This window comes from Dicentrarchus labrax, unplaced genomic scaffold (assembly GCF_905237075.1).
Source record: "Dicentrarchus labrax unplaced genomic scaffold, dlabrax2021, whole genome shotgun sequence".
In the NCBI taxonomy this organism is placed as follows: domain Eukaryota; kingdom Metazoa; phylum Chordata; class Actinopteri; family Moronidae; genus Dicentrarchus; species Dicentrarchus labrax.
The window spans coordinates 10868701-10884631 of NW_026136710.1; the positions used below are offsets into that span (position 1 = coordinate 10868701).

Here is a 15931-nt window from a genome sequence, read left to right on the forward strand (position 1 = left end):
TTTCAGTTTAAACCAGTTTATTTCAAGCTACTTTTTGCAAAATCAGTATCAAAGTCAAGTTATAAGCAAAGTATTAATGTGGTCTCTATGTCCACCTCTGTATTTGACTAGAGCTGAAACAATTAGTTCTCACATTACCTAGTTACAGCTGTGTACTTAAGGATTTACTGCTTTCTATGTCTAATCTTAGCAGTAAAGTAAATATATTTGGACTGTTAGTTGGACAAAACAAGACACATCTGAAAACAGCAACTTGGGCTGTAGGAAAACATAATCACAATTGTCTTACATTTTATAGACCAACAGATGAATTGAGAAACTAATTATGAGAGTAATTGATATTGAAAATAATCATACATAATATCTTTAATGCAGTGGTAAAAAATGTCTTGATCCATTACTAAATGGCTGCATGTCCATTTGTCAGTCTCTACAAACTCTGTGTGTGTATGTGTGTGTTTGTTCGATACACAGGATGTTATGGAGTGTGGCGCATTTCTGCCAGACAGCCTGGTGTTGGAGATCTTCCTGCGTCTGCCCCATGATGCCGTGCTGAGTGCTGGTCTGACCTGCAGGCAATGGCTGGCTGTCTCCAGAGATGAGTTCCTTTGGAGGGAGCTGTTCTACAGCTACTACCGCATACCACGCTCTGTACCCCGACACCCAGGTAAAAAAACATATAATCGTGTGTTCAACAGAAGAATTCAGTATCCTGTTAAACACACTGATAGCTTTGGGTATAGACATTTAGACCAGTTGGAGCTTTAAATAACCCGTGTTTACCTTTGTGCAGTGGCTGTGTCGTGGTACAGGGAGTTCAAGCGTCTGTTTGACTGTATCCCCTGTGTGGAGGTTCAGACGCTGAAAGAGCACAGTGACCAAGTCCTCCACCTGGCCTTCTCTCACAGGGGTCACCGGTTCTCCTCCTGCTCCAAAGACTGCACTGTTAAGGTAGGGATTAAAAGATTATCGCGGTTACTTTCATCCTGGATCTTATTTTCTTACTTTCTGCCAACATAACTGTGGGGCTTTTCTTTTCTCTGGTTTACTGGTAGCTCTAAACACTGCAGGGCCAAAGAAAGCTCCTATAATAATAATAATAAAAAACAGATTAAAACATCTCCTCTCAACACAGTGCAACTCATGCTGTATTCACATGTTGTGTTAAGTGATTTATTTGGAAACTCTCACATGGTATGATATGAGATAGACTAGATGATAAGTACTTTTAGGGTTTTCATTACAATGTTAAATCTTATTTCAGTCATATTTTTGGTTTTAAATGTTGGCACTTGGTTTGATTCTACACTGTGAACAACACGTGAAGCAGGTGATAAAATGTTAACCCTAATCAATAATTGGCCAAAAGTATTGCTGGATTTAAAGTAACCATATTTTCTATCTAGTCACATCCTTTACATCTGTTCTTCTTACGTGGATAACCAGATTAGAACTCTCATGATTTTTTTGGTTCCTCAAAGTTGATTAAAAACCCGTAACTGCTATCAGAGCATCAAGTCCCTAAGCCCAACTTGTCAAATGTGCAGGCTTATTGACAGCTGGATCATAATCAGTACATTTTATGATGAACCCTACATTTTCAGAACTAATATTCAGATGCAAATGGCTGCTTTGTTAGATTTATAATGAAATAATGTTGATATAATTATGTGATCTTTAGATGAGATTATGATCTATTGGTGTAATTTTTATATTGAAGACTTAATGTATACATGATAAAATATACAACAAAAAAAGGAATGAACGGCTGGAAATTGATTGAAATGACCAAATATCTTGTCCTGGTATTGTATTTTAGCCCTTCACTTGGATTACATAAACCTGGGTGTGTATTTGGTATGATACACTTCAAAGCTGGTTTACCAGATGCAAAGCAGAACGGAAACATGCTCCCTTTTCATTTCTGCTCATGTCAGTTAAGAGCTGTTCACAACACTTCCATTTTCTATTTTTGGAAATGCTGAAGATGATCACATCTACAAGCATACAGCCTATTAATGATCAAATTACATTTGTTGTTGTGGTTGATAATTGTTAATTTTATGTGCAACAAACCCTTGTACTTTCTACCTCTAATGAATTTTCTGTAAAATAAATGAATGCTACTTCATTTGAACTGTTATTTATGCTCTGCTGAGGCAGCAGTGGAAAAATCGACTGTAGTGAGAACAGCCACAAAAGCGAACTAACAAGTAAATGTCCCACAAACGCTGACCACCATTGTGAGCAAGTCCTCTTCTATGATGTCAAGAAAAAGTCCTGGAAAAGGATTTCTTAAAAAGAGTGGGGACCCTGACAATTAATGTGGCCTTTTTAAGAGAATTTATTGATGTTTCATTTTCATGGCAGGCTTATGATTATCACTAAAAAGTATTTTGCACTTTCGTCGGGGAGAACAAAGTGGGTCAAAATAACACCAGTAACACACATAAAATTAGACTTCTATAATTTGTTGCACCAGTGCATTTTATTGTTCAGCAGTCATCCTTCTTATTAGACACTCACTTCTTTACAAACCTGTGTTGTGGTTTGTTGTGTGCAGCTATGGGACACGGAACGGCAAGATGGTAATATCTCGCTGGTGCACAGCACCAGCATGCGGCAGTTTAACTGGGGCTACACCCAGTTCTCCCAGTTCAACGCCGACGACACCCTGCTGCTCGTGTCTGGTGTCTACCTGGGCCCACACCACTCATCGTCTGGGGAAATCGCTGTCATCAGTATGGGTAGGAAACAAACAACAACAAAAAAGTGCAGTTGTGCATCATCATTTCCTGTTGTTTCTTGAAGATTAGTTGTTTTTAGTTTTCACAATTATTTCTTGTGGACATCTTTCCTCCCACAAACTAAGGTGTGTGTGAGCGACAAATAACAGTTAATATGCATGACATGTATAAGAAATAACATGTACAGATAGCATCTGTGATTATGCAATAAATTACAGTCATCATCTATGTTAAAGGTCCAGTGTGTAACATTTGGCAGAAATGGAATATAATATTCAAAAGTATGTTTTCATGATTTTAAAATCACATGAAAGTAAAAATCATTATGTTTTCGTTACCTTAGAATGAGACGTTTTTATCTACAGATATCTCCTAGGAATGTCCCGATACGATCTCAATGATCGGTATCTGCACCGATCAAGGCATTTTTTAACCGATCTAACTGCTCTATATCGAGCTTTATTGACCTTATCGGATCTTTTGTTTTACGACAGCTGTCACACAGATGTTAACTCGTCAACTCTCTCTGCCGTGTCCACTCTGAGCTCTGTGTCAGTGTGAGACCACAGGTAGCCCCGCCTGCTGTGGAGTTTCACGGTGGGCAGGGCTACGTCTGCTCGGAGCACAGACAGCAGTAAAGATTATTTAATGTAATCTGCGCAGAAGATGTACAGACGATGTAAATAAACACTCAACAGAATACAGAGAGTTCATTCAGGTAAGATTAAAGAGTGGGTTTGTTATTTTTTACTTTCTTGTTTAAAAAAAACAACAACTAAGGAACAGCTTTTATGCAGGCATTTTTTTCTTAAGGCAATGCAGAGCAATTCAGTTGTCAAGCATATATATTGGATTGATTTTAATAACTTTACTGTACTTGAAGTGTGCACCGAGCAGTGTATTATCTGATAGATATGGTTTGAGCTTTTGCATTTTTCTTGCATTTTGTAGCCTCGCACTTGGAAAGGGGTGGGTGGAACGAGTGAGTTGCATTCTGCAACTTCACCGCTAGTCGCCACTGAATCCTACACACTGCACCTTAAAATCCACATCTCTGTGTCACATAAAATGAGGAAAACAAACTCATTGTCAGTTGCCAGTTTATTACGTTCTATACACCTACATATTAAAATGAATGCAGTCTAATACAACAGTTCTGCAGTACATCCTAAAGTTTGTGTGTGTTTCTTCATTAATGTGTGTTTCCAACTCTCCCATTCTCCCCATGTCTTAACACACAAAAAAGAAAATTACTCGCTGTTGTCACGTGTGAGGAATAAGCCATATGATGTGTTTGGCTGCTGGCTGAACGAGACCCACTTGATCTCTGGGAACCTGCACTGGATAGGCAACTTGACGTCCTGCTCTGTGCTGTGGCTCAATAAAGCCTTCCAGGTGAGACCAAGGGCATGGCAGTCAATATCTTTCTTTTCCAAATGCAGTTGTGCCATGGGATTATAGTAACTGTACATCATCTGGAACATCTTTAAAATATTTTCATATTAAAATACTTTAAATACTATTTTTTTTAAAATACATATGCTCCAAAATATCTTCCCTCCTCACCCTTGTCATTTCTCCGACAGGATGTTGAATCAGAGAACGTCAACGTAGTCAAGCGCCTTTTCAAGATCCAGAACATCAATGCCAGCACCATCCGCACAGTGATGGTGGCCCACTGCCGTCGTCATGACAACCCGGACCTGCTGCTGGACTACGAGGCTCAGTCTCAGGCTCGAAGGCAGAAAGGGCAGCAGCAACAGCAGCACCAGCCCCTCCTCTTTGACCTGGGAAGCTCCGACAGTGAGGAAGAAGATGAGGCAGAGGAGGATGAGGAGAGTCAGAGGGAAGCGAGGTGTCACGGCCTCCCCACTGGCCGCCTTCCTCAGCCCACCATCTCAGGGCTGGAGCAAGTTATACAGGTGAGCTAGGTGTAAAGCTCAGGTATTTTTAACATTTAAAAAAAATAATGTTCTTCATCATTCTTTTTGCTTTTCTTCCTTCCTGTTAGAGTTGTAAAAACGTAGGGTCCCGGGAGCTGGAGATTGAGACCCAGGTGGCTCAGATGATGGGCAGAACCTACACAAAGGCCCCTGACTCCAGCCTAATTGAGCCCTCTGACCCTGGTGAGGGAGAGGACAAAACTTACTTACTCTTCACCACCGGCAGCCTTACATACTCCCCTCACCAGATAGGTAGGATTGCTTGCAAAACATGCAAACATCTCCGAGAAATATAAGAAAAGATTACACACAGTGCTGTCAGACATCTCCTCTCATGTAGTAGATTTTGTCTCCTTACAGGTATTAAGCGGATCAAACCCGACCAGATGACTACTTGTGGTCCAGTTCTCGGGGAAGAGCGGAGTTCAGAGGAATTTTTCGATTCCCTGGACCATGTCATTGATATACATGGGCACATCATTGGTATGGGCCTTTCTCCAGACCACAGGTAAGTAAATGTAGAAAATAAGCTCAAATATACAAATATATATATGCCCTATCCACATACTATTGTGCACTTGTGATCACTTTCTATTTTCATTGTCATTTCAGGACCCAAAATAGATCTTGACACACTACCTTAGTAAAAAAAACTGCATATATCTGTCAGTGTGCCAGTGTAACACATGTATTGACTTTTCATGACTCCTTTCCATTGATTGATCAGGTACCTTTATGTGAATAGCCGGGCTTGGCCCGCCGGGTGTGTGATCTCCGACCCCATGTCCCCTCCTCCCATTGCCGAGGAGATAGACCTGCATGTGATCGACCTGAAGAGTTTGAGGGAAGAGAGAAGGAGCCTGCGCGCTCACCGAGCCTTCACGCCTAACGACGAGTGCTTCTTTATCTTCCTTGATGTCAGCAGGGACTTTGTTGCCAGGTGGGTGACCGGAGACCGTCTGCTTTTCCAAGAATAGATGCAGCTTTCACACTTGCAGCCTTTACCTTCACCTATAATTTGCATGCATTTTGTCATTAAGTGGTCGTGTTGGAATAGGGAAGTGATACTACAATGGTGTGAAATTTGTGGTCACATAGTTTTAAAATAATGTTAACCTGTAGCTTGTGTGAATGACAGAAGCTGCTATTCTTACCGGAGCAGCTTGGGTAATTTATTTACTCAGTGTTACTGAAAGCACCTACACTTACTAGAATCACACTTACAAGATGTAGGGGATACACTTGGAGATTTGAGGTTTCATTTAGGAGCAAAACAATAACAAGATGATAGAAATGACATGTTCGTTTCAGAAAGAGAGAGTAATGATGCACCTCGCAAAGAGAAAAACAATGGTTCAGGATAGGAACTTTTTACTAACTGAGACATACATTTCTGAATAATTTCCACCACCGCCTGGATTGCTTTTATTTTAGAGTATTTGCCTTGTGGGTGTTATTGATTACCCCGTGAGATAGCGGTTAATAGTCTTGGGGGATTTCCAAAGCCGTTAGTGACAATAACACAAATAACTGCTTCTTGACAGCATAATAATAAGTCATTTATTGAGTAAGAATTTAGAGAAACTGTAACCTTTGTAAGGACTTTGTAAGGGAAATGATCATTCGTATTAAAGTGCATTTTTGTTTGAAAGAGTGCAATACATAAAAGGGAAATGCGTTTTTCTAGAGATTATTAAAGTCGGAATAAACCAAAAGTTATATGGAAATAAGGCAACGTTTTGAAGAATGTTTTACCTCTGTTTTGAGTTATTTATGGTGCATTTTCTGCTGCCAGTTTTGTCATAATTTTATTTTATAATGTCAGTTTCAATACCATGTAATCATGGTAAGCAATAATGTTTCCATATCTGAATATGGAAAAAACATTATCTTTATCAGCACTTATGTGCAGCTTAGCAATCACATTGTTAAGCTTTCATTCAAGTACTATATTGCTTTTGTGTTACAGGATAGGGTCACAGTTTTTTTAAACGATACTCCATGTGTACATTTAAAGGGTTATGGTTGCAGTAATCTTTCCTCCTGTCCATACTGAGATCCATATCCTGTGTGATTTAAATGTAAGTGATGGTAGACTAAATCCAAAGTCCTCGTTCTGTGCACCTTTGTTTTTCAAAGTTCAGTCAAAGCAAGGGAGGTTTTATCAGTCTGACTTTGTCAAATCAAATATACACAGAAAGTCTCTTACATTGATTGTCAGTATGGAAGACTACAGCGACCAGTAACTCTATAAATGTGAGTGTTGTTTTAAGACAGACTCGACCTATCCTTTAATATTTAAATACCACCGATTGTAAAGGAAGTTTTGCACATTGGTGTTGTCTATTAGTCTCTTATTATGAAACCACTTCAAAGCAGGTAAAGTTGAGAGCTGAAAGGAAAGAGTCTATTAATCAGTTAGTCAATTGAAAGGCAGAGAAGATTAATTGGCAACAATGTGATAACTTATTATTTTTCAAAATGTTTCTTTTCTGGAGAGATGCTTTTTCTGCACTTCCAGGATCACAAACTTGAAGATTTGCAGTTTTTCTGACTTATTATCTTGATATCTTTGGGTTTGGGAATGTTGGTCAGTAGAAATTAGCGATTTGAAAACGTCAGCTTCTGGGAACCTGTGATGGGCATTTGTCACTGTTTCTATTACTGGATTATTATAAATGTGTTATTAATGTAGAAAATAGCAGATTGATCGATGATTCTTTTGTTGCAGTCGTAGAAATAACAGACCAGAGCGAATGCTTTGACAACAGTGTAGGAATATTTTGACTGACCTATCTCTCCACTCCACTCCCATAGTGGAGCAGAAGACAAACACGGCTACATCTGGGACCGTCATTATAACATCTGTCTGGCACGTCTGGCACACGAAGACGTGGTGAACTCGGTAGCGTTTAGCCCCGCTGACCAGGAGCTGCTGCTGTCTGCCAGCGATGACTCTACCATTAAGGTGTGGCGCTCGCCGCGCATGGTCCGCCTGGCGCAGACCCCCACCCGGCCGCCGAGGCCCCGCAGCCTCCTGTCGTCCTGGCTGAGCCGCAGCAAGAACTCAACATCTCCTAGCAGCATCAATGGAAAACCATGAGTCAGGTTGGGAAACACTAGCAGTGGGAGGGAGCGGGGGAGAGGAAGTTTGATCTTTTTCCTCTGTGGTGTGAATATATATATACACTCCATGTATATGTACAGTGTGGTTACAGTCAGTGGTTTTGCTTGAGCTCACGGTGTTGTGACACACAGCAGCGCTTGGCGTCTTACAGTGTAATTGGGGACGGGTCATGATGTGACTCAGGGTTAGACACAAGAGGGCGATGTTGCACCAGCAAAAGTACAGAAATCACCACTGACTCTGTTGAGAGGAGTGATATGAAGTGTTCTCACAGATAGAGATAGTGTAGACCTGACACCTAAATGCACAAGACAGGCATCCAAACATGTCCACCAAGAAGATGGTTTTTGTCTGTTTTTTCTCTGTAACGTTTGAGTCTGAATGGGTCAGACACAGGACTCCTGGACCTGAGGTGTAAATCTGTGTAAATGTTCTGCAGAGATGGGACCCATGATCGCAGTGCTCATGTCCTGGTCTTCGGAGGCAAAGTGCTGTAACTGAAGAATTATTTCAGAAAATGTCTTACTAATGGATATGTCCAATTGATGTCTTGAGTGTAAACACATCATAAACCCTGTTTTCGGAGATTTATAAAACCATTCAAAACCAAAAGGGAAGATGACCTTTAGCTGCATTTACTGCAGTCTGCCTTGGTTTTTAATTACCCGTCCATCCCCCATCCCATTGCTTTTGTGCCCCGGAAATGATCGATTTCCTATCGAACGTAGCATTATTGAGTAATTTAATATAGAAGAGTTGTTGAAGAACAGTTGGCGTGAAGCATGACTGTGAGCAAAAAAAATATTGTTGTTTGTGTTAGTTAATTGTTATTTGGACCTATATTATGTAGACATGTATTTAAACACCTTTATTCATTTGTAGCACAAAGCTGCTCCCTTTCATTTTGTCAAAAGACTCGCGTCAGGATGAATCTCAGAAATGTATTTCTTCTGGAGTCTTTTTTAAAATAAAAAAAAATATATACATTATTTTCTCATCATTAAATGTGACAGAAGGTTTGTTTAGTCTTCAAGCAGAACTTTTGATGTCTAAAATTACTGCATATGAACAACATAGAGCCGTCTGGAATACAACTATAACTGTACACAGCTACCCTTTGGCCATTTTAATTCACAGTTAGCAAATTGTTCCTGTCTGTCAAAACAGAATCACCATCCTCCAAAATGTGTCCTGAGACGCAATCTTTCTTATTAAACTGTGCACATTAGATGCACTGTTGAACAACCAATGTTACATTACATATTTATATCCGTTATATCCACTTCAAGACAAATATTGCAGGTTTTGGTTAATGTAAGGAGGTTGAGGAGGTAATCATTTTTTAATATGGCCCAAGTTGTTGAGTTCACTAACTTAAAAATGAAATAAAAATAATATTCATTAAATACATTTGGTAAATTGTTTTTTATTAAATTTGTAATTCTGTTGAAAGAACAGATTGTCTTAGAATAGAACAGCCAACAATGCAACAATACAGTACAAAGTGCACAATGAGCTCGGAAGTGCAGCAAACTTCCTGCCGCCTATATTCAAATGCCCAATAAACACACGTGTGTTTTTGCATCCACAGTCTTTAAGTGTTTGTGTGTGCAGTGGTTAGCCCCTTACTTTCTTTACTAGTTTTATCGTTCAAGAGCCGGTCTAAAAAAAACAAAACAAAACAAAACAAAAAGTAACACATAACAAATGAACCCTGACACTACATTTCAGTTGCAGTTTAACGAGTGAGGTTTAGGTACTTTACCTGGTAGATGTTTGTGTTTCCCTGCTGTAGATGAGACGGATTCTACACATTAATCAGGATTATGGGGTTTTCGTGTTACCTGAACTGTCTGGTTGCGTTTGTCATATTTTCTTGAAACGTGTGTCAATTAGTCAGTTCGCCAGCTGAGTCTTGCCACCAGTTGAACAGTATTTTCCCTGTTTTGGAATATGTGTAATAAGTCATGAACTTTCTCCGTGGTTCCCTTTGACAGTCTTCTTAACTGTAGCTCCCTGTTCCCTGTCCTCTAATGTTATTTTCATACTTCCCTGAAATAAAAAGCATGCCCTGAAAGGCCAGAAGTCTGCAAAAGTGTCAAGATTAATATTCTGTTCTACTAACAAGTGTCGTCCACAACCTTTGCCCAAAAACAAGAGCACTGGGCAGAGCTTTCTAACCATGCTAACGGCTCTGTGAGGCTGCAATGAGACAAGGCGGTACTTAAGAAGCTAAATGCTAACACCAGCATGTTAACATGCTTAAAATGACGATGCTAACATGTTGATGTTTAACAGGCAGAGTTCACCATGTTCATTAACTTAGTTTAGCATTTGGTAATTGGCACAGAGGTATACAGTGGAGGATCATGGGAATAGTATTACTGTAGTTTTGCATTATGATTCAATCCCTTCAGGAAGTTGTAATGTTGCAACAATTTATATTCACATATTCAACCTGTCCCTGTGAATTCTGCATGAACCTACAACTTTGTCCAGTCAGCGCAACTTTTTGCGAATTTGACCAAATCGTAGTTTCCCACGCAAAACAGTGAGCCGCTGTACTGACTGCCTTGTTTCTGGTTGAGAATATGCAGACGTGTGCGGTGTGAATGTCTCATGTTTTCCCTCAGAAACCTGAGCGTTATTTTTGTAAAGTTACTTGGAACACTCATAACACTTTTAGCTAGTTTAGCAATTTTCGCTTTCTCTCACAATTTTATTGCAAAGAAGAAATTTCAGCATGCATCGTAATTTTCAGAAAAAGGTGCCGTGGAAATCAGGCGAAATCCAGGACGGACTAATTATTTTCATTATCACTATCATCTGCGAGTGATTAGTCCTTGATGAATGATTTCTTGATAAATTGTTTGGATTATAAAGTATCCGAAGATAGTGAGAAATACTCATTTCCAGACATTTCCAGTTTACTGTCACACAAAACAGACAACGTATTCCTCACAAATGAGAAGCTCTAACGAGGGAACGAGGGCATTATTGCTTTAAAAAAAAAAATTACTCAACTGATTTCCAAATAGCTGCTCATGAGTTTTCTGTCTATAGACTGATTGACTAGTTGTTGGACAAGTATTGAACAAATTGAAAGTTTGACCTGATGATGGCGCTAGAGCGAATAGAAAATAAAAAGCTTTAAAAGAACTAGTAAGTGGACCTGGAAGTTTTTTGGGATGTTTTTTCATCAGACCTCACACACACTCATTGTTAATTTGATCAAAACCCACAGGCCACATAAGAGAATGGGCTTTTATGATAAATTTTGCCCTTAAAAAAAAAATAACCTCAGTGTTCAGACAGAAACTAACAGGGTTTTTCCATCTGTCTGCTTGAGGCGTGCTGTGCAAAACTGAGCCGTGAAGACATTTCCCATATGCAGGATGGTTGTGGGTAGCACAAAGAATAATGCGGCAACACATCTTAACGGCCACACTTCCATGCTGAGTCATCAAAAAAGTGGAGGGTTTTATTTACTTGAAAATATTGTGTCTGCGGTGATAATGCGGTGATTAAAGTCAACAATGTTACTCCTGTTCATTTAAAGGCCCGGTGAGTCTATCGGCAGAAATGGAATGTAATATTCATAGCTAAGTTTTCTTTAATGTGTCATCTGAAAATACACCTCATTTCTGTTCCCTTATGATGAGCCATGTTGACCCGCCTTGTTTCTACAATAGCCCAGAACAGACCAACTAAACACTGGCTCTAAATAGGGCTCTTTGTGGCCACCGTAGTTTTGCATTTGGTTGAGTCATTTCACGAGAAAACAAATAAAAATGTCAACCTCATGGTGGTGCTAGAGGAGGTCACTTAGGCTTCATCATCTTGGGACCATGAATGTCAACATCAATGGCGCCCAGTAGTTGTGAAATAAATCAGTCTGGACTAAAGTGGTGGACAGACAGACTGATACATCAGCTGGGGACCAATACTTTAGTTTATGATGATATCTGAACAACTAATGACAGTTTTGTGCTAATTAACAAATGTTACCATGATGACACGTTAAACTAAGATGATGATCGTGGTAAATATTATACCTGCTAAACATGGTAGCAGGTTGATGTTAGCATTTAGCTGAAAGCATAGCTCCTAACATGCCTGTAGACTCTTATTAGTCTTGTTTTGACTTTGACCTGACACTGTAGTGACATCTTAACACCCATCATGCATTTCAAAGGTCCTTTGTATCGGTCCTGAAAAGGTTATTTTTGAGTTCGACTGAGCTATGATCATGTAATTTGATCTTAACTCTTGGCATGTAGTCGAGGGAAATACAAGCGATCGTTAGTTGGATCTGGATGTTTGAACCTGATATACGATATATTGCGTCACTCAGTCCCACGGGGTCTGTGTGTGAGGGGGTTATAAAGCAACTAAGAAGGAAACTGACATGCACTCTCGTTTCAGTCTCAGTAATGTGCACCTTCCCTGACACTCTTAGAAAAGCCAGAGACAACTGTGTCCACTGGATGAGTCAAATACCAAAAGCACTGCATTAAACATTTCCCATAATGCAACCGACAGCGTCTTTTTATTAGATGCACCCTGCCTGGTAACTGCCCCCATACTTAAACTTAATAAAACTCCAGAACAACACGTAATTGTTTTCATAGGCTGAGTAGTTGCCCTTCGTAACAAAACTGACCTACGTGGAGTTCCCCTTTTATAGATTTTTAAATATAATGTTTTGGGAAATGACTCCAGCCAACACAGGCGGTAGAAACATAAAACAGAGGAAAAGTACATCATGTCCACCACAACCTGTCAACAGAAAACAGAACACACCAGTAACCAGGTTAGCCAACAGCCTGATAGGCAGCTTCGTGGCAATGGTTTAGCATGTGGTTGTTATTTTTGTCTGCAGATTGCAGATGGTGTAAACAGTCCCAGTTGCTACAGGTGGTTGATAAACTGATACGTCCCACTGTACCAGAAAGCACCAGAGAACCACATAAGATCGCCTACAGTGGCCCACAGGGGAAAGTTGTCTCATTCACATGCAACTTTTTGAGAACATCACAAGATAAATATCAGCACGGTGAACTCCAATAGATACTGCAACTCTCTGTAATTTATGACGTAAGCACAATTGTTATTGCTGATCCTCACTTGATGATGTCAACATATAGGGTAGATATGGTAATGGTTGTTTATAATAAAGCCCATCTATACTAAGGGTGCATCTTTAATCAAATTATTATCGAGGTACGGCTAAGTACAATATCCAAATCACAGAACCTGCAATTATTTCATAAAGGTAAAATGTGTGACAAAACAGCATCATAATAAAGTACTGTAGTGCTGCAGAGACAACAAGCAAATCTTGTTCTCTGAATGTATGCATTTGGTCCAGAACCCAATAAATGTCAGATCAGGATTTTAATCATTTTCTTTCAGTGAAACTGGAAATTGTGACGCTAAAACGCTCATTCCCACTACTCGTAAATCCTATTGCAATGTCTATCAAATTAAACAATAATATTTAAATGTTTTGTCGCCGTATTGTGCAGCCCTAGTGTGTACTATGACCGTAATCTAAGTTTTGCTTCATCTACAGGTAGAGTAGTGGATATAGTTTCTCTGTGTAGGGCTGAATCTAAGGATTATTGTCATTATTCCGATATTTTCTTGTTTAATCAATTGTTTGGCCCAAGGTGAAGTATGCAATTCTTTATTATAATGACAATGCACAAAAGTTACTCCAGAATACTTTTCATCAAAAACTCAAAGTTGGCTTTTACATTTTAATGTTGTACCTCATTCAGGTATATATATTTACTATAAACAAAGTAAACAAAGATTGTACAAACAATGTCACAATTGTCTCAATAGTTTTTTTATTTCTACATTTCAAAGATAATAAATCTTCAACGAAGGGTGATTATGATAGAAGTACTTCATACATGTATAATCAAAAACTACACCAAAGTATTATTAGTATAAAGGATATAACTATTACTGGTAATAATGTATACTGAAAGATGGATATAATAAATAGGGAATATTAGTTATGAAGATTATATGTTAAGTGGGAGGTATAAATGTATAAGTTTTTGTTTTGCAATATTAAACTGCTATACTTTCTATTAATTAAACTCCAGTCTTGTATTGGTGGTCAATGTAAGGCCTTTTTTTTTTAAGCGCATTCCCTAGGTTACTCAGTAAGTTCGAGCTAATAGGTCAACACTCATTTAGCAAACAAATACTCATATAGACAAACGTACGTGCTGGGTTACACTACGACACTAGAGGTGACGATTGATGATAAAAGGTTGCATGCTATATCTACTTTTAACATTAAAGTACTGTTGTTAATTCATCTTTAATTAGAGTGAACATATTTGTACTATACTGAGACTGATGTGAAGAACCACACAATGCAAAGCTGACTATGGAGTATTATTATTATTATTATAGTATATATACACAGTATATATATATATATCTATATTTGATATAAATATTAGTTATTTATAAGATTTAATTTGAATGCCAGGAGTGCCACATTATGATAATTGAGACCCGCTTTTATCATTAAAGAGATATTTCATTGTTGTAACTAAAACTCTCTTATTGTTTTAAGCACGTCTCCCTAACGCCTGCTGTATATATTTTTGTATATGTGGTTGAAGTACTGCTTAAAGTCTTTAATATACAAGACATTAACAAAATAACAGAAATGGCTAAACTTATATGAAGCATACGACATGGCAGTGTCTCCTTCCATTGGCTCTTATAAGTCACATTGATTTATTCACTAAAGATGGATGTCCATAACCATTATAGATCCACCGCCATGATTGTTATTTTACACGCCCTTGTATATCCGTCATAATGTGACACTCCCAAGAAAATCTTGTTGACATTCTTAACGTATAGTGTAGATATATTATAATATATTTAACAATATAGTTGTATATATATATATATATATAATTATTAATTCTTATTATTCCTATTATTGTTGTGTATATTCTTTGCTATTGTTGTAGTTTGTTGATGCTTTGGTGTAACTTCCACAGTCCACACCCTATAAGCCTGTGAGATCTACAATGGCTTTGATGAAAATTGTATCATCTCTGAGATAAGGGCTCTTGCCGGCCAGTTTAGCCAGCGGACAGAAGAGCGGGCAGCCACTGGCGATGTTCATCTCACTGATCGGCCGCTGAAAGGAGGTGGAGGTGACATCAGGGCGGAAAGCATCGATAATGTGCTCCCTGTTGTTCTGATCCAAGAGCATTAGAGTCACCTGGAGAAAGAGGTGGAGAAGAGGAGAGTTGGTTTTGTGCCATTTATTGTGGTGACGGTGGATTAAAATGGGTGGAAAAGATGGTTTATGAGTCTTCCTACCTTCTGACTGAATGGCCATTTGAGCAGTGCGTCGCACTTGCCCCTCATGACAACAAAGAAGAGCGACAGGTGTGTTCCTCGCCCCGTCCCATCGCCGTTCAAATAGAGCCTCAGACACATTTTGTATCCGTATTTGCTGGAGTAAAATGCTGCGAGGGAGAAACAGAAGAACCCAGAATGTAAAACAAGAGCCAAAAAAACAATGTCATGTGAGAATGGGAGTGACAAAAAGACTCCCTGAAGGAAAACAAGGGTGTATTGAAGTGGAATTTCCCTTGACTACACGCCAAATAACCTTTCAGGACAGACACAAAGCAGCTTTGAAATGCATGATGGGTGGTGAATATGTCTTTCATCTCACCTGGAGAGAACATTGCAGGTGTTCGACCAGCCACGGCATCCTGCCTGCGGCGTGAGAAGTCGGAGATTTTCCAGACAAATATCCCGTCGTAGGTGCACAATTGCAGTTCTCGCACCAGCTGTTCGGTTTCAGACAGCTGCAAGTCTCTCATCGTGACTGTTCGCTCTAGCTGACGCACTTTGTTGGAGAGGTTTTCGATTTTTTCCTGGTCTAAACGATGTTGATGCGAGAAAGCCTCCATCGTGACTGAACTGCGCTCCACCTCTCGGTTCAGGACGCACACAATGTTTTCTAAAGCATTTACCTGTCAAAGAAAATAAGAAGCAATGAACAGATTTAGATTCTCATTCAAAACCTATGAATGTTAGTGGTTAACAAAGAGAAT

General features: G+C 39.2%; 3 protein-coding genes and 1 long non-coding RNA gene across 5 annotated transcripts in view; 2 read left to right on the top strand and 2 right to left on the bottom strand.

Annotated features, from left to right (window-relative positions):
• On the bottom strand, window positions 1-2682 carry LOC127370928 (uncharacterized). Of its 2 annotated transcripts, none has more exons than XR_007886314.1 (3): window positions 2539-2682; window positions 784-943; window positions 1-649 (listed from the first exon to the last, which is right to left on the bottom strand). It is a non-coding gene; the product is annotated as an uncharacterized LOC127370928 (long non-coding RNA). The 2 variants fall into 2 exon arrangements; XR_007886315.1 differs by having other exon boundaries at window positions 2527-2637.
• On the top strand, window positions 481-9912 carry fbxw5 (F-box and WD repeat domain containing 5). The gene is made up of 9 exons (XM_051413420.1): window positions 481-667; window positions 794-951; window positions 2564-2747; window positions 3994-4142; window positions 4334-4669; window positions 4759-4942; window positions 5051-5198; window positions 5418-5630; window positions 7508-9912. Exons 1-9 carry the CDS (start codon window positions 481-483, stop codon window positions 7791-7793), a joined length of 1845 nt encoding a protein of 614 aa, XP_051269380.1. The 3' UTR covers window positions 7794-9912.
• coq4 (coenzyme Q4 homolog (S. cerevisiae)) overlaps window positions 5495-15931 on the top strand; it is a 27576-nt gene continuing 17139 nt past the window's right edge. Inside the window, exon 1 of the mRNA XM_051413432.1 lies at window positions 5495-5630. Within this exon, the coding sequence (XP_051269392.1) occupies window positions 5606-5630 (25 nt within the window). The 5' untranslated portion in view covers window positions 5495-5605. The remainder of the gene's footprint in view (window positions 5631-15931) is intronic.
• traf2b (Tnf receptor-associated factor 2b) overlaps window positions 13491-15931 on the bottom strand; it is a 12383-nt gene continuing 9942 nt past the window's right edge. Inside the window, exons 9-11 of the mRNA XM_051413421.1 lie at window positions 15547-15850; window positions 15186-15334; window positions 13491-15084 (exon numbers count right to left, since the gene is read on the bottom strand). Of these exons, the coding sequence (XP_051269381.1) occupies window positions 14866-15084; window positions 15186-15334; window positions 15547-15850 (672 nt within the window). The 3' untranslated portion in view covers window positions 13491-14865. The remainder of the gene's footprint in view (window positions 15085-15185; window positions 15335-15546; window positions 15851-15931) is intronic.

Excerpts from the sequence above, each read along its gene's own strand:
- fbxw5 (XM_051413420.1), top strand. The coding sequence starts at position 481 with ATGGAGTGTGGCGCATTTCTGCCAGACAGCCTGGTGTTGGAGATCTTC. Across the intron at positions 668-793 it reads CTCTGTACCCCGACACCCAG|TGGCTGTGTCGTGGTACAGG; the intron begins GTAAAAAAACAT and ends ACCTTTGTGCAG. Across the intron at positions 5,631-7,507 it reads AGCAGGGACTTTGTTGCCAG|TGGAGCAGAAGACAAACACG; the intron begins GTGGGTGACCGG and ends CCACTCCCATAG.